This window comes from Callorhinus ursinus, unplaced genomic scaffold (genome assembly GCF_003265705.2).
Source record: "Callorhinus ursinus isolate GAN/ISIS: 27379988/994484 unplaced genomic scaffold, GSC_fseal_2.0 scaffold51, whole genome shotgun sequence".
Lineage (NCBI taxonomy): Eukaryota > Metazoa > Chordata > Mammalia > Carnivora > Otariidae > Callorhinus > Callorhinus ursinus.
The window spans coordinates 3,433,914-3,454,705 of NW_027397113.1; the positions used below are offsets into that span (position 1 = coordinate 3,433,914).

Consider the following 20,792-nt stretch of genomic DNA (forward strand, 5'->3'; position numbering starts at 1 on the left):
CCGCGCCTCCCCGGCCGCCGAGCGGCGAATTCCGGGGGGGAGGGGAGGGGGCCGGGACGCTCCCTCCCCGCGCCGCCGAGGCCGGGCGGAGGGGCCTCGCCGCCGCCGTCCGCGCGCCGCGCGCCCTGCGCACCGAGCGCCGCGGCCCGCTCAGCCGTCCCCCCACCCCCGTTACCTGGAGGTGCCCGCGACCCGCCGCTAGTTGCGCTCAGGCGGGAAACGCGCTCACCGACACCATCAGCGAAGCGCCCAAAATGGCGGACGTATCAAGCAGGCCTTGAGTTCCCCCCACCCTCCCTCCGGCCGCCTCGCAGCCAGTCGCGGCTCTACCTCCGCCCCCAGACCCGCGCTCATTGGCCTTCCTCTCCCGCCCCCTGCAACCTATTGGATCGCCCAGCGGCCCGGTTGCGCCCACTCCGATTGGCTCACTGGCCCCGTCAGTCAAGCGCGAGGGGAGCATTCTTTTCCCATGGACTTGACGGATCCGGAACCTCTAGGACCCCGGAGTCTGGAGAAACAAATCAGAAACCCGGAGAAACCTAGCTGGGTCCCCCTACGCCGTAGCAACAGCGGGGCCCGTTTGACGGACGCTTTGGACCACCAATCCGATAGCCAATGCTTTTTTAAAACGAAATGGAGCCAAACCAATCCTGGCCGCGGAGCCGGGAGCGGCAAGGGAACCAATGGGGTAGCGAGACGGGCGGGTCGGAGGGCCCGGAGGAGACCCGTGATGACGTGAGCCACAATACGTTCGGACGGCCGAGCGCGGCCGAAGCTGGGGAATTAGCTCAAATGGTAGAGCGCTCGCTTAGCATGTGAGAGGTAGCGGGATCGATGCCCGCATTCTCCACGGGTGAATTTTGTAGGGAGGCGGGCATCTGGATCGTCTGTCCTGGTTCCCTTTACCCGAGTGGTGGCTGTGCCAGGAGTTGGGGCCAAGGTGTGAGGATCGCTCTATGTCAGGACTGGGGTCCCGGTGAGGGAGGGGTCGGTCGGCCCTCCCAGTGGTGCGTCTATCCCCGCCGCAGGGAGATACGCGGGTGGGGGCGTTCCTTTTTTGTCTTACAGAAGGATTTACACCGGAGCCTCTTCCGAAATGCTGGCCCAGGGCCCCCCACCCCCTGCCCGGCCTCCCCGGGAGGGCTGCGCCGGGGCACCGAAGAGTAGCCCACCTTGGCCCATTCCAGGCACTTTCCAATAACCTGTCTCACTTCTAAGTAGATGCGAAGCGCCGCCCGGAGTCGTGAGTCAATCGACAGGAGAGCGCAGGTTGGCAGCGAGGCTGAGAAGCGCAGGCCAGGTGAGGGTCGGGTGGAAGCCAGCCCGAGGTCGGCAGAACGCAGCATCGCACACCTGCGGCTGTGCGTGCGCTCGGGGAGGCTTGCGCTGCCGGCTGTGGTGGGGGGCCCCTCCTGGGCCGGTGGCATCTCAACCCACGAACAGGGAAGAAGACAGGGCCGCGGTTGGGTTGTGGTGGGAGAGGGACGTGGCAGGGAGGGGAGGTGGTAGAGGTGGCCGCCGTGGTGCAGGGCCTTGGGGACAGTGCCCCCAGGCCCAGGAGAAACCAACGATCCTCAGTGCCCAGACTGCACTTAGGCACCAGGCCTGGAGTCATAACGGGGGCTCCATGCAGGGAGGTTGGTGGTCTCTTGTAGTCTCTAGGGCAGCTCACTCCGGTGGCGCTGGCTTGGTCAGGGACGGCCACTCCAGCTCAAGGAAGGCAGGGCCTGGTTACTGTGGGGCTTCCCCAAGCTGCTTCCTGAGAAAAGTGACAAGAGCTTGGCCACTGGGGGTAGGGAGGGCAGGACCAGTGGAGTTGGCCACCGGCTTGCCTTCCAGGTGTTCGGCACCTTTCTGCACCCATACCCCCATCCTTTGCACCAACCCCAGCTGGCCTGAGCTCCCTCCGTCTCACTGGCTCAGGCGCTCTGAATCCCCATGCCAAACAGCCGGGAGAACGAAACCGAACGGAGCTGAGTCAACCCCAGTGCATGGGAAGCTGGGCCCTCTGGGGCAAATGTGCCCCTCCCCCAGCTCACCCCTTCAGCAGAGCCTGAGGCAGACTCTCTAGAAGGACTTTTGTGGTTGGTAGCTCCAGACAGTACAGTACTATCATCCCCATTTTACAGATTAGTTAACAGAAACCCAGGCAGCATTCAGACACCAGGTGTGGCCCGTATTAGCTGAGTAAGCTCGGCTGGGTGATCTAACCTCTCTTGACTCTCCAGGTTTTATCTGTAGAGTGCTGATAATACCTACTGACCTACGTCCATGCCCTGAAGGGTGCTGGACCTCTAGGGAGATAGCACCCAAGGGCAGATATTATTCGCATCAATCCAGCTGCTCAGAGCGGCTAGGGGCCTTGCCCAAGGCCACACGGCAAGTGAGGAACACAGTCAAGATTGAAACCGGTTCCGGAGGTGTGCTGGTGCAGAGGGTGAAGGGAAGGACAGATACACAGATATCCTGGGGGTGGGGTGCAGGTCAGCCTGGCAGAGAACTGCGTTAGGATGGTGCACAATGCACATTCGTCAGAGGATCCAACGAGGGTGATCGAGGTCTGGGGGAGGAGAATGAAAGGGGCTCATGGAGGCATTGGAGGATAAGCAAAGGAACTTAGGGCTTATGCTCAGAGAGGGAGGGCCAGGAAAAACTTCTGAGTAAGACAGGGGCGTGTTCAGGGCTGGCCACATTTTGGAAAGGACGGATTAGAGCGAGGGCCGCAAGGCGGTGCTACAGCGCGGGGCCAGAGGGGCAGGTCCCAGGAGCTAGACCGAGGAGGAGGGGAGAGGCTGCAGGAAACCCCTGGACCGGGTGGTGCCTGACAGGGAGGCTGGGCAAGGGCTCGGGACCTGCCCTCCTGGGAGCCTGGGGAGAGCCCAGCCACACACACAGATCCCTTTACTCATTCATCATCAGAGAACTTGCCAGTACATGCTTCAGGCTCTTCCATCCCAGCCTCTGAGGAGGGTCACAGGGACATGTGCACTATAATTAAATGAAATAATGCAGTACCTCGCCCAATGTAAGTGGGCCCCAAAAGTCTCCAGTTATGATGAGCTAACCCAACGGGAAGGGCTGAAGTCAAGGAGGACTTCCTGGGGGAAGAGGAGGTATTTGAGCTCAGCCTATCTCCCTGAGAGCCCTAGAGAGCCATTGACAGGCTTTAAGCAGGAGAGGGACTTTGAACCTTTGCATTGGTCTCGGCATCCTAAAACTTCTAGAGTTCATGGGTCATCATCTTCCCCTTTCCCCCCTAATCCTTTCATGGCTTAATTTTTAATGTTTAAAATTTCAATCCAGGGGCGCCTGGGTGGCTCGGTCAGTTAAGCATCTGCCTTCAGCTCAGCTCATGATCCCAGGGTCCTGGGATCGAGCCCCATGTCAGTCAGGCTCCCTGCTAAGTGGGGAGCCTGCTTCTCCCTCTCCTTTTGCTGTTCCCCTTGCTTGTGCTCTCTCTCTGTCAAAGAAAGTCTCTTTTAAAAAATAAAATAAAACACATTTTCAATCCATCTAGACTTAAAAAAAATTATATGAATACTTTCAGATCTATTCAACAGTAGAGAGAAAAGTGTAATAATGAATGCCCACATACCCATCACCCAGCTATTACCCCCTTAACTTTTGGGAACAGACGTAGAGCTGCCAAATTCTAATTCTATCAAGTAATGATTTTTAAAAAAAATTTTTAAGTCATGATTTTTTCCAAAAAAACACCTTATACTATTACCATCACTTCATAAAAGAAAGGACATTTTAACATATACATACACTCAGACAGAAAAAGGCTTTAAATTGAATAAGCTCAACTTGGGGAAACCGCCTCCCCACCCCGCATTATCTTTCCTATTGTCACGTCCCTGGGACTCAGACCTGGTCTGAGGGCTAGAGTGAGGCCACCCTGGCAGAGGTGGGCAGGTGCTGGGCCAGGTCACCTGTAAGCTGAGGGTGATGTCCAATGGGGGGGGGGAGGGGCAGTGATGTGAAGAGTCAGCCAAGTGGCTCTCAGGAAAGAACCCTACAGGAGCCAAGTCCTACCCAACTCCCCCAGCCCCCAGGTTTCTCAGGGACAGAATCTTCCACACCTACCACATCCCTGTTCTCCAGCATCCTGCCTGGCAGTGGATGTGACACCAAGATCTGGCCACATGGATTTTGTTCAGCCACCCAGGGCAGCTGTAGCCCCAAGGGGGCTGCAGGGCCCCGGGGCAAGGAGGAGCTCCACACCCATTCCGGATGAGGGTTGGAGGGCTGAGCGGAGCAAGTGATAGGGCCAGTGGGAAGGGAGACCCCGCAGGACTCAAAGACCGGCGACAGAGACTTGGGGAGTAGTGGGTGTCACTGCAGAGGGGAGGGGTCTTGGAGGGAAGGTGGAAGCCCTTGAGCAGGGCCCACCTGTCGGTACTATTTCTTGTGGAAAGGAATGGTTGAACAAATGAGTGAAAAAAATTCTGGCTCTGTTATTTTCCCCCAAGCTGTGGTCTCCTCAACCACAAACTGGGGACACCATCTACCTAGCTGGGCTGTTGTGAAGTTGAAATGACACAAGCCAGGTTAACTTCACCCCCTCATTTAAGACACAGCTAAGGTATCGCCTTCTCCAGGAACCGCCCCCCCCCCCCCCCCCCCCCCCCGCCCTCCCATCTGAATAGAATATTCTCTCTGGGCCCCCGGATATCTCAACACAGTGCTCCGGCCCTCAGCTTTGGAAACTGTCTGTAGCACCCTCAAGAGAGAGGCCCACATCTGACTAATCTCTGGGTCCCCCAGCATGTGATTTAAGTGCAGGGCTCTGCACACAGTGGGTGCTTACTGAATTCTCTGCACATAGTGGGTGCTGACAGATTCACTTGGAAGATAGCAGGCGGAGCAGGTTGGCCCCCATTCCTCCTAGCTGACCTCATGGCAGGAAGGGGTCCAGAGAGTGGCCTCTGGAGACAGGCCTGGGATGCTGGGGAGAGGGGGGTGGAGGGCTGCAGAGTGTGTCTCCACCCTCCCCTCAGCCCACGCCGGCTGTCGCCAGGGGTCAGCAGCTCAGCCCGCTCCTTCTTCACCCCTTGCCTGATCCCTGGCTGGCCCTAGGAGAATGGAGGGAGCCCCCACCCCCCATGAGTGAGAGGAAGGGCGGGAGAGTGGCCTCCTGCTTCTGAGTCAGCCAAGTCCCCCACCCCATCTGCCCCAGTTGAGATTAGTGCTTTCGTTAGCACCTCAGGGCTTGTGGCCCGACCTGGACGAACAGGAACCCCGAGTGCTTGGGAGGCCCCAGGCCCCTGCAAGCAGCTCCCTGGGGCAGGGGACCCCACCTTGGGCCTGAGAGCTCTGGGTGCACACTCTAGCTCTGCTGGTCCTTAGCCGTGTGGCCTTGGGCAAAAGCCTGTCACCTCTCTGAGCTTTAATAGGTCCCAGCTTCCATTTACCAAGGAAGTGCTACCTTCCAGGCCCTTACTGGGCAAGGCTTCTCTCTCGATAGGCATTATCTCATGGAAGCCTAGAACAGTCCTAGGGGGCGGGGGACAGCGCCCTTCCTTAACAGATGCAGCCAGCTGGGTGAAGTGAGTAAAGAGGTGAAGCTGGCCTGCCTTCCAGGCAAATCCAATCCCTCCTGTCTGCAACGGGTCCTTTAGCGTAGGTCCCCACCAGGTGGCATAGCAACCCTGGGTCGGTACTCAGGCCCCGACTTCCTGAGCTCCCTGTTGCTTGCACTGATGGCGGGTCACCTCATCCTCTCCAGTGTCTGCTCTTGGTCCCAGGGGCATCACCACCAAGGCTAACCATGACCTCAGGGAACTCCTGGGCAATCAAGGACAGGGGAGGCAGCTCCCCGGAAGTCTCAAGAAACCAGGCCTGGCAGGCTTATGTACCTGACGTCCCCAGCTCTGTCCCCTGGTCGAACAGTCTCGGGAGCCCCGAGGGCCACCACCTTTCCCAGCACTGGGGCCCCGGGATCTGAGTATCCTGTGGTTTCCCCATCCTGGAGGCTGTCACCTCCGCATTCCAGGCCCTGGGAGGTGGGCCAAGGGTTCAATCTTCAGTCCTGCTGGGAAGCCCTTCTTCCAGATCTCTGTGTTGATTCTTAAGTGGAGTGTGTGCCCGGGACTCCGCATGGTGGTTCTTCTCTAACCTCCCTGCAACATTCCAGCCGGGGGTAGGTCCTTCCTGCCTGGCTGGGGGGCGGGGGGGGGGGGGGGGGGGGGGGGGCGGGGCCGGCCCCCGACGCGCCCCCTGCTCTGCTGACCTCTCAGTGTCCTGCAGGCTGGAGACCCCCCAGGGGCAGGCAGCAGGCCTTATCTCTCGGTGTCCTCCAGCACCACCCCAGTGGGCAACAGGGCAGGCCTGGGGCCGTGTTTACTGCCTGCCTCTGTGAGGACCAGGCTCTCCAGGGCCCGTCTGCTGGAAAGGACAGGGCGGCAGCCAGGGAGGGCAGGAGGGCTGGGAGGTTCCCGCCCCCACCCTGGGTGAGCACGGCCTGGCAGCCCCATCCGCTGGGGTCCACACGGATGGCAGGGCCAGGAGGGATTCCCTTGGACAGCAGAAGCCTGGGGCGGCCACACATGGCAGGTCAGATGGAAGCAGACACTGGCCGAGGAATAGCCCAAAGCCCAAGTACGTAATCTGCGGAGCCCAGCGCAAAACGAAAACGCAGGGCCTCTTTCTTAAGAACTATTCAGAATATCGGGATGGCAACAGCAGAGCACAAAATAAGGTGCAGGGGCCCTTCGTGACGGCACGAGTCAGGCCTCCTGCCCACACGTCTCTGCCCAGGGGTTCAGCCTACCGGGTGGGGGCCTGATAGAGACACGGTGCTCCGGAGGGACAAGTGCGCAACTCTGACAGCTGCCCACGGGAGGGCCGGAGGCCGGGATCCACTCTGTGAGGACACTCGATTCAGAAACACACATGGCACCAAAGAATGGCAGTGACGTTTTAAAAAAATTAAGTTTATAAATATTTTCTCCACTGTACAAAGTTTTCCCAGCCCTGCCCACCCCGTCACTTGTTTTCACATTTCTCGCGTTTTTAAAGTCCCAACTATATTTATTTTTTTTTAAATCATAAAATATATTTTTTTCTTTGTTCATATTTAAAACTATTTACAAGGGCGCAGAGAGGCCAGGGCGGCCCGGCAGAGGTCAGGACGAGTCCGTGCAGGGGGACGGAGGCGGGGGGAAGAGATGGAAGTAACTCCTCTCGGTGGCGGGCGAAGGGGGGTAGCTGTCCTCTGCCGACAGGTACTGGCTGTGGGGCGTTGGCGGCGGCGGGTAGGGGTCTGAGTCCGAGTTCAAGTCCAGGTAATACTTGCTGGCCTTCCAGCGGTTGGCACTGTAGTCGCTGTCGCAAACATCGGTGCTGCAGGGCGTCGTGGGGGGCGCCATGCCGCGGACGATGTAGGGCCTAAAGGGGACACGGGAGTGGGGCCTCGGCTCAGGGACCAGGCACGGGGGCCCCCCACTCGTGCGGTTTCTCGGAGCCGCGCGAGTGGGCGTGCCTGCACCCGCACCCCAGGGCGGCCGAGCCCAGCCCCCCGCAGGGACCGCAGGCCCGGGCCAAGGCTGCCTTCGCGGAGCGCCTGGCCTCCAGAGCCGGCCGGGCTGGCCTTGGGCGACTTACTACTTAACTTCTCTAGGCTTCAGTTTCTCGTTGGTAAAATGAGGAGGATAAAACAGTGCCCGGTTCCAAAGGGGCTTATGAAGGTTAGATGAGATTCTGCATGGAAAGTGCTAGAAACAGGGCCGGACACGGGAAAGTGCTTGACAACCGGTCCCCATGTTATCATTCCTATACATGTCGGCAGACCAATGGGCCTGGAAGGGTCCCCTCTTGAGTTAAGGCAGTTCTGACCCAGGAGATGCCTCCCAGAGGTCTCCTGCACCCTAAGGTTCTGTGCGGGGCTGCTGTACGGCCTGAGCTGGGGGTGCGGCCATGGTGTGTTTCAGAGACCCAGGGGGCTCATCGAGGGCGAGGAGGTGGAGCCAGCACGGGGCACGTGAGGCTGAGAAGGTGCAGCAGGAGGACGTGCCTCACAGGACCCTGGGGGAGGGGCAGGAAGGGACCCCGACAGACAGTGTGGGAGGGAAGAAGTGGCACAAAAATCGGACCTAAGGAGTAAAGCCGGGGGTGGACCAGAGACTGAGGGGTCTGGCGAGTGTGCATGTGACAGCCTGGGGACAGCCACCCACAAGGCCACTGGGGACACATTGGGGCACGGAGGCACCGGGGGGACCACGGCAGGTCCCTGACTAGGGCAGTGACTCAGTAACGAGGGGCACCTCTCCTCTTCAGGCCCCAGAGTTCCTGAAATGGCCACCAGATGGCAGGCGACGCTCTGAGGCGCCTCTGCACGGGAGGTGGGGGGGGAGGGGAAGGGAGGGGAAGGGAGGAGGAGGAGGAGGAGGAGGAGGGGGGAGGGGGAGGAGGGGGAGGGGGAGGAGGAGCCTCCACTCCCAAGCCTCCGCCTCCACCTGCCCCTTCAGGTCGCTCCTGTGGGGTGAGGGGTCCAGTGCACCTGTGCGGCAGGCCCTGCAGGCTGAGAGCACTGGGTCGAAGGTCACCTCGGGCCCTGACCTGGCCCCTGGACACAGGCCAGCACACCCAGATCCCTCTTCTCGACATTCTCAAGTGTCCGCCCCCCCCCCCCCCGGGCCCAGGGAGGCAGGGAATGCAACCCCAACTGGAGCAGACCTGCGGGTTTCCCTGTGGTGGGTAGGAAGAGAGGATCATCCAGTCGAGGGCCTGCTGTGGCAGGTGCCACCACAGCCCTCCTGTGACTTGGATCTGATCCTTCCGGGACGGAGGCAGCAAGCGGTGGTGCTGCCGGCGTCCTGCAGCTGGATTCAAACACAGGCAAACCTTGGCCCCTGTGCCTTGGCCTCCCTGGGCAGTGGGGGCCCGGCCACGCCACAGTGGGAATCCCCTGGTGGCGTCATTCAAGGCCACGCCTGCCTGGGTGTGTCCCCAGAGCTACTTCGAGATTCCAGAGCCTGCTCAGAACACGGGATTTGGTTGGTTTCTGGACTCAACAGGTAGGCCCGGTTCACTCTATGGGGAGGCAAGCCAGGCACGGTCTGAGGGCTCAGGAGAGCCCACCAGCACCCTGGACCTCTCTGCCAGGTTTCCGCACCCAGGAAATGGGGACAAGACCCCTCCTCTACCACAGGCTTGTCCAGAGGCCCAGACGGCCACAGGTGTGCAGGGCTGTGGCAAGGGACTTCGTACCTGTAGGGTCTCGCGGTGGTGGGAATGTTTGAAGAGTAGAACATGTCCACGTTGTACAAGGAGGGGTCCGTGGCGGGGGATGGTGGCGGGTTCAGGATCTGAGGAGAGCCAAGCAAGGGTTACGCGCTTCCGGTGGCGCCCCGGCCTACCTGGCTACGTGGGCCCCACACTGTGGGGATTCAATAGCTGTCCTGTCACCCCTGAAGGTGGTCACAGTGAGAGGCAGTGGCGCCTGTGGCCCAAATACCCGCCCTGCAGACCAGCAGGGACCCCAGGTCCACACCCAGATGCGCAGCCGGGCTCTAAAGAGGTCCCTGGAAGCCCGCGCCAGCCCCTTGCACTGCCCCCCAACACCCAGCAGATGTCCCTGCGGGTCCCGGGGTGTACCCCGGTGCCGGTGGGCGGCTCATGAGGCTTCCCTGGGCCTTCTCTAACTCCCCTTTTGGACTGTGACTTCCCCGTTTCTCCCCACATGGTGTGAAGACTTAATTTCTACGAGACCCTCCTTAATTCCTAACACTAAGTTGGCTCCGCATTCCGGCTGGAACCCTGACCACGTACAGGGCGCGCCACGCTGAGGGAGGGGCCCCAGCCCCGCTGGAGGCCCCCACAGCCCCTCCACGCAAATCAGGTGAAGGTGCCCCTTTCTCAGGGGATGTATTGCCCCAGAACTGTGATAATGAATACAATGCATCCTCCAGAGCCAGGCAGCCCAGGACCGGCCCCACAGAGGGATAGAGGGACCTGGGGCCCCCGGTGACGCACGCAGATCTGCATCTTCCCCAGCAGCTGCCACCAACAACACCCCACCATCACATGGCCCTTCTGGACATGCGGGGCTTTTGTGGGGTCACAGCCGGACCCTGCTTCTGGAGCTCTCACAGCTGAATGGGAACATGGCTGTCACTGCGTGTCCTGAGGGACTGGAAGGCCGAAGAAAGGGCCCAGCCTTTCTTGACAGGCAGATGCGTATGGGTCCTGATCACTTCCCAGCTGCGGCGTGCCCCCTGGTGACACATGGTGAGTAACCTACAAGAAGTGCCTTTCGGGAAGTAGCAAGAGCCCCCAGTCCTTATTCTGGGAAAGGTCCTCTTCGGCCCAAATAGCCAGCCTGGGGATTTCTCAGGATTTGCCCCCAGAGTTGGGAGGGCACGATCCTGAGGGGGTGTCATTCAGAGGGGGGAGCAGAAACCAGGTGGGGAAGCCCAGCAGAAAAGGCCTCCTAGAACCGCCCCTGCACCCCACGCCCCTGGGGTCCTGTTTCTTCTTCTGCCCATGAATCTGACTGGATCTGGTTTTCCTTCACCTCCACCTCCAAGGTGAGCTTTGGGATCCTGCCCAAATCCCTTCCTCTGTGGGTGGTCACTGCTACTTCCCCCAGCGCACGGTGGTCCGGCTGCTCTTCCCAACTTTGGGGCGGGGGGCAGCCCCTCAAGGACGCGGGGGGCTCAGGAGAGCGCCCCCTTCTGGTCGGGCTGACATCGCGTGCGGAGCGTCAGACGTGCTCAAAAAGGCCGGCTTTTACTTTAGCAGCAAAAAGCAGAGTTGGGCGAGGGGCTATCATTGCCTTTAGATGCTATCGTGTGGGTTCCAGAAAATACGTATGAAACTACTGTGTATGATCCTAGAATGGTGGATTTGTGTCACTGCATGCTTGTCCAAGCCCACAGAATGCGCAACACCAAGAGTGAACCGTGCTATCAGCTGTGGGCTTTGTGTGATTACGATGTGTCCGCGTGGGTTTGTCCCTGGTGCAGGACATCAGAGGTGACAATAAGGGAGGCTGTCCATGTGGGGGGGCAGGAGGCATGTGGGAAATCTCTACACCTTCCTCTCAATTTTGCTGTGAACCTAAAATTGCCCTTAAAAAAGTCTTAAAAACAAAAAAAGCACATTTGTACAACTGGTGAAATCTGAATAGGGCCAAAAAAATATCCTATCAGTGCCCTGCTACTTCCATTGTGCTATTGCCCTAGACTGAACATTTGTGTCCCCCCTCAAGTCCTAAGCTGAATCCTAACCCCCGATGTGATGGTATCGGGAGGCAGGGCCTCAGGGAGGTAACTCAGTCATGAGGGTGGAGCCCACATGACCCAGGTCAGTACCCTGATAACAGACCCCGTTCTGCCCTGTGAGGAGGATGAGGCGGCCACCTGTGAACCAGGAACTGGGCCCCCACGAGACACCAAATCTGTCAGCGCCTTGATCTTGGACTGGGCAGCCTCCCAAACTGTGAAAAACAGCTGTCTAAGCCACACCCAGTCTGTGATATCTTTGTTAGAGCAGCCGAGGACCAAGACGTTCGTGATGCGAGATGCTGCCTTTGGGGGGGATCTGGGTGAAGGGTACGTGAGATCTCTCTGTATTCTTACAACCGCATGTGAATTGACAATGATCTCAAAATACAAAGTAAAAAAAGTCACTCTTTCGGCTGGGAAAACAAAGTCCGGCCTTTTGTACATTTGCTTGTGTACGGATTACTCGTGCGGACACACGAGAAACTCGCCACAGGATGTGCCACTGGGAGGTGGCAGTTCTTGCTCAGAGTGAGGGGGTGACCGGCCCTCCTTCCACTGTCCGTTCTATTGTACCTTTTGAATTTTGTACCATGACCCTATATTACTGATGTGAAACAATGCAGTTAATTAATTTGAAAACAGCTAGCTTCACACGGGGTTTCTTTTTTTAAAATATTTTTTTAAAGATTTTATTTATTTATTTGAGAAAGAGAGAGAGAGAGAGAGAGAGAGAGCACAAGCAGGGTGAGGGGCAGAGGGAGAAGCAGACTCCCTGCCGAGCAGGGAGCCCGGTGCAGGACTCGATCCCAGGACCCTGAGATCATAACCTGAGCCAAAAGCAGACGCTTAACCGACTGAGCCACCCAGGCGCCCCAACGGGGTTTCTTTTTGGCAACACAAAAATGTTCTAGAACGGTGGTAACAGTTGTACACTCCTGTGAATATACTAACCACCACTGAATTCTATCCCTTAAGTGGGTGAACTGTATGGTATCTAAGTTGTATCTCAACAAAGCTGTTTAAAGGGGCGCCTGGGTGGCTCAGTCGGTTAAGTGTCTGCCTTCAGCTCAGGTCATGATCCCAGGGTCCTGGGATCAAGTCTCGCACTGGGCTCCCTGCTCAGCAGGGAGTCTGCTTCTCCCTCTGCCCCTCCCCCCCACTTGTAAGTGCGCTCGCTCGCTCTCAAATAAACAAACAAAATCTTAAAAAAAAAAAAAAATAGCTGGGCTGGTAACAGTGTCATCTCTTGCTGCTAATAAGAATTCCCCCGGCTCCCAGCGGAGCCAGGGGACAGAGAAGCCAGGGCATCGAGCCTCCTGGTGTCCGCATGGGGGGCTCAGGGGGCGGTCCTGGAGTGAGCTGGTATTTCTAGCTGGTCACGTAGCGCATGTAAGAGTCAGGGGTGGTGGCAACAGAGAGGACTAGAGGGATGGTGGGGAGTATTCTAAACTCCAGGCTTGCGGCTCCTCGTTTCTGCTGCCTCTAGACATGGCCTGGGCCTGCAGCCTCCAGGAGACGCAGTTCCCAGCGGGCAAAGCCCAGATAGTGTCCCCTGCTGCCCCTTCCTCCCAGGGCTGCCAGTGTCAGATGTGGTAAGGAGTGGAGAGCCTGGACATGAGACACCAGAAAGGCAGAAACACTCAGCCCTGGCGGGTAGGGCTTCCTGGAGACCCCCAAAGAAAGCACAGGAGGTAGTGTTCAGCTTAGAAGAGCACAGTGTTGCAGGAAGTCAGGTTTTTTAAGGATTAAAAAGTATAGAACCATGTAACGTCAGACTCCGATGCTTGTCTACACAGATTCACGCTGGTGCATCGAGCTCACCCAGGTCCCTGGGGCTGTGCTCTTGGAAGTGTCCCCGCCCGCCCCCCCCAGCCAGCCTCAGGAGAGGTCCCCTGGCAGGAAACCGGGGGGAGGGGGGGGGGCCCTGGGGGCTTCAGTGTTTCACCCTCTGTACGGTCATTTCTCTGTAGCATGTGGCTCAGCTAGGACCAGGCCCTCAGCCCACGCGGCCTCCTTGGAGTGCTTCAGCCACAAAAGTCAACTGTGAGTGACAGTCCTTTGGAAAACAATCCAGCTATTTCCTGGGACCTAGCAGGGCCTTGGGAGAGAAAATAGGATGATCTTGGCAGGGATGCTAAGGAGAAGGGCACGCAGGCCCGTGGAGCGCCCTATCCAGACCGGCCCTACAAGAGGCAGTCACAGACAGGGCGGGCCTGTGAGGAACGAAGGTGGTCACCAGGGCACTGAAATGTCCAACAGCGACCCTAGGAGGTGGGATTATGGGGGAGACTCCGCCCTTGATATCTGTGTGGGGTTTCCAGATTAGCCACGACAAATAAGGAGTACCCCTTCTAAACAGAGAAAATGTCCGAAGAGAAAAAGGACAAGCTGCACACAGGGAAGGAAGCAAACGCTCCCACCCTTCTCGGTGGTGGTAGGACAGCTAATAATTCCAGGAATCCTGAGGTCACAGGAAGTGTCCCCTGGCCAGCCACTCATGGTGGAGAACCCCCAGAGGGCCAGGCCTGCTCCCACCCCCACTCACCGGCGGGTACAGGGTGGCCTTGGTGCTGGACGAGCTGCTGGACGAGGCCCCGGTGACGTGGTTCCGGTCGTAGAGGGGCACTCCGCCCCGGCCCCCCATCAGGCTCACGGAGCTCATCATGGACTTGCCACATGAGATGCCTGCCAGGGGGCGAGGGGGACGAGGTGGGGTCAGGGGCCAGGCCCCCCCCCCCCAGACACAGCACACGCTCCTTGGCTCCTGCTGCCCGTGAGAGCCAGGCTCGGGGAAGGGGGGGGGGGGCGAGTCCTGTCCCGTCCCTGCCCCCACGGGCCCTCTGCCCACCCCCCGTGTGCGTCTCACCCACTCACCCCACACCCTGCCCCGGCGACTCGCCCCACCTCTGCCCAGGGCCCTGGCCCACGGCAGCGTCTTACCCGTGAAGGGACCGTGCTGTGAGCTGCCCGGGGCTATGAAGTTGAGGGGCACGTGGGGGGTCCCACTGACGTACTCATGCGGGAAGGGCCCGTTGGCCCCGGCGTAGCGCTGGCACACCACGCGCTGGCAGACAAAGTAGACCCCGCCCATGACAAAGAGGGAGAGGATGATGCCGATGACCGGCCCGATGGCGCTGCTGTGGGCCGGGCTGTCATCGGAGGGCGGCTTGGTGATCTCTGTCAGCGGACGGACAGGGAGAGATGGCGGACGTTAACCGCGAAGGCACGGGCTCTCCGGAGGGGCCGGCTCAGCACAGCACCCAGCGGTGGCAGGTGGGAGGAGGGAGATGCTGGGGTGCTAGGGCGCCAGGCTGATCTCAGTGCCAATGACATGCTGCCCCTCCCACGCCCCCGGCCTGCCTGGCGCACCCTCCTCTCTCCTCCTAGCTCCCCCCTTCCTCTCTCGTCCCACTCCCCACCTGGCTGGCTAAGCTTTACCTACTTTCCAACAGTCCCTTAACAGCAGCTCCCCTACAGCTGCCTGGGATCCATCCCCGCGTCTAGGGGCTCTCCGTGATCGCTGCAAGCGTGTGCACTGGAGGCCCTATGAGTCACGGTCCCCAGACAGCTGGGCCTGGGGGCTGTGAGCCTGTCTAGCAGGGGACATCACCCACGTACAGGGGCTGCGCTGGGCTGACAACACACCCAGGGCTGGAGGCATGCACTGAGCCCCACACGCCAGCCTGGCACAGACGCCCAACGTGAGGGTAGCGTGAGGGGCAGGGTGTGACAAAGCCTGGGCATGGGGGCTCTGCCAAACCTGCAAAGCCAAAGCCCACTCAGGGCTGCAAGGTGCCCAGGAGTCTTTCTGGGGTCCCGGCTAGTGTAACGGCCAGGTTGGGGGACTCCTGGGGCTGGCTCTGCTGTCAAAGCCTCAGCGGGCGGCGGGGGGGGGGGCCACGGAGGCTCTAAACTCAGCTTTGACAAAAGGACATTCACTTTCCCATCAGGCTGGCCCAAGGATTCCAAAGGCAACCCACTATGTCCCTCCTGCCAGCCAAAACCCAAAGGGAAGGAGGAGAGCGCTGGTTCGGGCGACAGGACCAGACTACGGATGAATATCACCCCTGACATGGGAACCAGCATCACGCCAGAGGCTGGAGACACCGTCAGACTGACACCTGCCCAGCCAATGGGTGGGGGCTCAGATCCCCGGTTGCCCCCATCTCTGTCCTCCGGCCCCAAGTTACCCACCTTCTTGAGATGGTAACCGAGGTGCCTCACCTGGCTTCACATGAAGGTACAAAAGTGTTTGGGGACCCCTGCTCCTACCCCACTCACAACACCTCTCTGCGGCAATCAGCTCTCAGCCTAGGTACCTCTACAGTAAGTGGAGAGCCCATGTCCCCAGACATGTGCGCACATTCCCACTTCCTGTCTGGGGCTCCAGCTCCCTTCCGGTCACAGCCTTTCGAGAGCCACCGCCTCCAGGGAGCCCTCCCTGACTGCCCTGGCCTCACATCCTGTGGCCCCCGTATCCCTGACTATACAGGCCGCATCACTCAAGAGGCGTGGAGCATGTGTGTGCATGTGGACACTGCACCTCCTCAGCCAGAGAACAGGCGGCCGGGGGAAGGGCCACCCCGACCCCATCAGAGTAGTCTTGCTGCCTGACAGATGCCTGCTGCGTGACGTCCTAGTGGGCAGAAGCGCGCCCTCTCAGGCCCCGTCCGCCGCAGGTCCGCAGGGGGCCTGTCTCTGTCACAGCCAGAAATACCCCAGGGCCCACAGCCCCCCTCCCCCTCCCAGGTCAGCCTCACCACTGCCTCTTCTTCCGGGAAGGCTTCCCTGCCTGCCTTGCCCCCAAGGCCCAGTATTCCCAACCTTCTGGCCTCTTCGTTCAGCCCCCAGCATACTTCTCCTCCTAGTCCCGACACTGGCCCGGGGCGAACCCTCGACGGGGAGCTGGCTCACCGCACATGAGCTCATCGGAGCCGTCGATGCAGTCGGGGAAGGAATCGCACTGCTGCTTGATGAGGACGCACTGGCCGCTGGCGCAGCGGAACTGGTTGGGCAGGCAGACGGCTGCAAGGAGGGGTCTTGCATTCAGAGGGGCTACGGGGTGTGATGCGACCAGGTGCGCTACAGGGACAGCCACCAACCGGCACTCCCTGCCCCGCCACTAAGACCCAGCAAGAAGGTCTGGGTTCTACATGCAGAGCAGACAAATGGGACCCTTTCGAGGACGGGGTCAGGGAGTGGTCACATCAAATCCAGTCTCCACCCTCCCCCCTCGATGACCCCTGTTCCGAGACCTGCGTGATGCTGGGGTAGGGATGGCAGGGAAGAGACCTCAGTGACGCCTGGGAAGTATTTATCAGGCTCCTACCACACAGGTCAGGCCCAGGCAGAGCCAGGACTAACACAGCCTCTGCCCCAAGGCTCACCTGAGTTACGGGGAGTGAGAGCCAACTAGAGGAATGACCTAGAATGGGTGGGGCAGGGGACAGGTGCTATCTCAGCAGAGCTCCCCGGGGTGGAGAATCAGGAAGGAGGAGCAGAGCTCAACCAGGAAGGCAAAGGCAGCTTACAGCCTCTTGGACTAGGAAGAAGGAGGCTGGGTACAGCCTGCCGTCTGTTTCCCTCCGTGCTCTAGAACGTGGACCTGGACGAAGCTACAGCTCTTTGGGGAAGGCATTGCCCAGGGGGCTCAGCCAGCGCCCACCCCCAGAGCTTGCTATTTAAGCTCCCCACCTGCCCTGTCCTGCCCTGCCCCGAGTGTCCCTCCCTGGCAACCAGAGATGAGAGGACCCTGTCCTTGCAGTGAGTGGGACAATCTGTTGGCAACGAAGCAGGGGAGGGGGCTTCTGAAAGAGAAGGTAAAACCCAGAGCCTGAACAGGGCTTGCTTTCAGTGCCGGACTTTGCACCAGGATAAACGTTTACAGGCGAAGAGGTGGGGGAGTGTTTCCTAGTCAGGGCTCCCGCCATCCTCTGAGACTGTCACCAAAACACGTGTGCTAGGGCAAGGGTGTACGGCGGGGCTCTGCAAACTCTTCCGTAAAGGGCCAGGTAATAGGTATTTAAGCTTCAAGGACCATAGGTCTCTATTGTAAGGACTTAACCCTGCTGTTTTAGAGCAAGACCAGCCATGGACAATATGTAAACAAATGAGCCTGGCTGTGTTCCAATAAAACTTTACGAAAATTGGTGGTGCTCCAGATCTGGCACTCGGGCTGCAGTCTGCCAATCCCCAGTCTACCACCTCCCTCAAATTCTCAAGGGTCCGTAAGCGGGAAAGACTTCACGACTACAGCTTTATAGAAACAGCTGAGGAAGTGGCCCCCCACCCCCAGGCCCTCATCTTCCACAAGATGGCTGCTCATCACGAATGGGGACAGTGGATGGTGACCAACGAGCATGTGAGTTATCTAAGAACAGCATCCGGCAACTGTGGGGGAGGCAGTTAGAGCAGCCCACTAAGCTCAGTCATGGGACCCTGGTGCTGACGATATGCGGCAGGAAACAACCAAGCACGTCGTTTATAAAAGGAAAATTCAGAGGATGCACACAGATAGATGTTTCGCTGTCAAGGTCTAAAGGAAGATCCTGCTGGTCAGAGTGGACTGGAGATGACTAAGGAAATCTTTTTGTCATTTTTGGCGCAGCGGGGTGCTAAAACCACCCAGGAGTAAGCGTTATTCCACAGACTGCTCTGTGGAGGACAGCACTGCCTTTTGGGGCAGGGATTAATCAGAGCGTGCACCGCGGAAATCCAGAGGACTACTGGGTTTTGCCTTGGGTTTCTGTGAAACTCTTGACCCAATGAGGGAAGGAAAGATAGGCTCTTATAGTCTGCTTTCAAGCCAAACTGCAAGGCAGGACAGGGTGGATGGCAAGGTTTTCCTCAGTGGGCCTAAAAGTAACATTTTCCTCTCCTAAACCGAGGAGGATCTGGCACTTTCGCCCCTGGCAAAGGTTCTACAGCGAACCTGCTCTTGTGTGGCCAGACTGAGCTCAAGCTTCAGGAGGGCAAGGCAAGCGGCTTGCAGGGGGCGCATCTCAGGGAGGGGGCAGCCAGGATGGAGCAGGCCCAGGGTCAGCGGGGTGGGGGCGGGGCCAGAAGCGGGGGTGGGGGGGTGGGCAGGGCTATGGCAGGCAGGGGCAAGGAGCGGCGGGGTCAGAGCCAGGGTCCGGTAGAGGCAGGGGCGGGGCTGAGGGGGGGCGGGGGGGGGGGGGGGGGGGGGGGGGGGGGCAGGCGGGGGGCGGGGCCGGCCTCACCGTCGCAGTCGGCCTCGTCGGAGCGGTCCTGGCAGTCGGCCTCGCCGTCGCAGCGCAGGCGCAGGTCCACGCACTGGCCCCGCGCGCAGGGGAACTGGGCTGCCGAGCACACCGGGCAGCCCTCCTCGTCGCTCTGGTCGTCACATTCGGGGAAGCCGTCGCAGCGCCAGGCCCCGGGGATGCAGTCGATCTCCCCGGTGGCGCACGCGAACTGGTCGGGGGAGCAGGTGGGAGGCTCTGCGGAGGACACAAACACCATCACGCCCCGCCCCGCGGGGCCATGCACTGCGGGGCTTCCAAGCGGGAGACGGTTCCGCCTGACCACGGTGCTGTACCCACACGGTCTCTAAGGGCAGTGTGATCTATCGCTGTCCCGCCTCTAGCCCCATAGTAAGATGAAAGTGGGGGTCATAAATGTTTGCTCAAAGGAGACAGGAATCTTCTTTGTTGCTTCTTTTAACTGTGGGGAAAGGGTCCTGAAGGGAAACCTGAGCTCTAAGCAGCAGGTGCTACACCGAGTTGAGGAGAAAATGCTCTTAGCTAGAAACTCGATCCTGACCACTGAGAAGCCAGGGCAGACCCACCTCCTAGGGGTCTCCATCTCCTCACATGCCCCTCAGGGCATTGGGCCAGGTCTCTGGGGATGCGCACTGGAGCCCCAACTGGAGCCCCACCTTTGCCTGCCTGGGGTCCCAGACGGGTTGCCCATCTAGTGTAGAGTCTGTATGCGTGCCCGCCTGGCCACACCTGAGCATCCACTGCCTGCACACGCACACACATAACACACACACTCCCCTTGAGAGATGGAGGGTCAGAAAGCAGGTGCTTAGGACCTGCCTCTGTTATAGGTCTGGGGCAGCTGGAGCAGTGGGGCTGGGACTCTGCGGGTGGCTAGCGCACCCACGGATACAGCAGGGGGCTGCTGGAGGACCTGCTGGGCATCTTGCTGGGGAGCAGGCTAGGAGGAGGCAGGAGCGCGAGGGTGCCATGGTGGGAGGGTGCAAGGGGCAGCAGGAAGGCTCCCGGTGGAGGGCGTCACCTAAAGCTGGGGAAGTGGGTGAGAAGGAGACAGGAGACCTGGGGCCACCTCCTCCCAGGTGACCATGGCAAGTCGCTCCTCTCCTCATGTTCACCTTCCTGAGTGCAGGCCAGGTGCTGGCCAGAACGCAGTTGGGGAGCAGGGTGGGATCGGATGGGAGTTGGACAGGTCTGGGTTTGAACCTACACTCCCCTCGGCCACTCTGCACAACCAGACAAACGCCCCAACCTCCCAGAGCCTCCATTCCCTCATCCCTAAAACAGAAGCAGCCACGCGACGTCCCACGCTCCTCACAGGATGGCAAGGTAAGCGTGGGTGTGTGTGGCTGTGCCTGGCTCGGGAAGGGCTCAAGCAGCTTCAGTGGTGGTGCCACTGAGAAAGCTGAAGCACGTGGCTGCACCTTCCACCGTCTGGCGCCTGCCACCTCCTGAGGCACAAGGCCCCTGGTCACCCCTGAAAACCCCTCCGAGCTCTTATCCTTCTGTGCTCTCCCCAGAGAAGTAGCCAGTCATCCACAAGTCTGAAGGGCTGAAACCGGGGGTGGGGGAGGGGCCGAAGGGGCGCCTCGTTCAGGTAGAGGCCCAGGGCCGGGGTCCAAGGGAGAGCCAAGCACTCTGGGCAGCCCTCTTTGCCAGAGCAGCCTGGACATCTGTGGGAGTCAGAGCCACTCAGGCCACAAAACCATGTGAGCCCTGGCGCTGGAACTTGGAAAAAAAAAAAAAAAGCCATAAAGAAGCTCAGGAGGGTCAAGGTGGCCCCCACCAGGGACAGCCACAAAATGTCCCCTCTGCTCTAGGCAAAACTCTCTGGGGTTCACAGTGTAAGGCAGGGCAGGAGAAAGCTCCAGAAGGACAGGGCCTGTGGTCCTACCCCCTGAGCTCCAGGGGCAAGGCGAGGTGAGAACGGGCACGCATGTACTGACAGGCACGTGCTGAGCATCTGTTATGTGTAGGACACGGTGTGGGTGCCGTAAGGGGCAAGGATAAGCAGAAAAGAGACAGGATTAAAACCAGCCTCTGAGCTCACAGAAGAAGGGGAGATGAGAGGATCCAATGTGGCCTGGGGGACAGGAGGGGCAGCAGAGAGGAAGCCCTAGCATTTGGGCTTCGTCACAGCGATGATGACAATTGTCACCTTTTTTTTAGGACTGCCCAGCATCCCACAACTAATAGCAGCTGGCATTCCTGTGTGCCACGTGTTGGGGACCATGCAAGGTACTCGTGACACAATACCACAACAACTCCGAGGCAGGCGTGCTCGACCTCTCTCCGCCACAGAAGAGAAGGCGGGGGCTCGACCTCT

At 59.5% G+C, this 20,792-nt stretch overlaps 3 protein-coding genes across 29 annotated transcripts in view; 1 reads left to right on the forward strand and 2 right to left on the reverse strand.

The window, feature by feature from the left end:
* Nucleotides 1-321, reverse strand: part of PPP6R3 (protein phosphatase 6 regulatory subunit 3) — a 139,184-nt gene extending 138,863 nt beyond the window's left edge. For 20 of the 21 annotated variants that reach the window (XM_025878418.2, XM_073883368.1, XM_025878417.2 and 17 more), the window contains exon 1: nt 176-321. The gene's annotated coding sequence lies outside the window, so the exon portion shown is untranslated. The remainder of the gene's footprint in view (nt 1-175) is intronic. The other variant, XM_073883359.1, reaches the window with a different exon arrangement.
* A 104-nt stretch (nt 322-425) lies between these two features.
* Nucleotides 426-16,182, forward strand: LOC112829075 (uncharacterized). Of its 4 annotated transcripts, none has more exons than XM_073883373.1 (3): nt 426-795; nt 9,915-10,233; nt 11,330-11,812. In XM_073883373.1, the coding sequence occupies exons 1-3, from the start codon at nt 634-636 to the stop codon at nt 11,761-11,763; spliced, it is 915 nt and encodes a 304-aa protein (XP_073739474.1). In that variant the 5' UTR covers nt 426-633; the 3' UTR covers nt 11,764-11,812. The 4 variants fall into 4 exon arrangements, 1 of the variants encoding a protein (XP_073739474.1); XR_012375449.1 differs by lacking the exon at nt 426-795 and adding an exon at nt 7,386-9,020 and having other exon boundaries at nt 11,330-11,657; XR_012375450.1 differs by lacking the exons at nt 9,915-10,233; nt 11,330-11,812 and adding an exon at nt 1,222-2,430.
* Nucleotides 6,918-20,792, reverse strand: part of LRP5 (LDL receptor related protein 5) — a 99,574-nt gene continuing 85,699 nt past the window's right edge. For 2 of the 4 annotated variants that reach the window (XM_073883355.1, XM_025878406.2), the window contains 6 exons: nt 18,452-18,688; nt 16,146-16,256; nt 14,172-14,408; nt 13,777-13,916; nt 9,214-9,311; nt 6,918-7,392 (listed from right to left, as the gene is read on the reverse strand). In XM_073883355.1, coding sequence (XP_073739456.1) covers nt 7,131-7,392; nt 9,214-9,311; nt 13,777-13,916; nt 14,172-14,408; nt 16,146-16,256; nt 18,452-18,688 — 1,085 coding nt within the window. In that variant the 3' untranslated portion in view covers nt 6,918-7,130. The other 2 variants (XM_073883356.1, XM_073883357.1) reach the window with 2 other exon arrangements.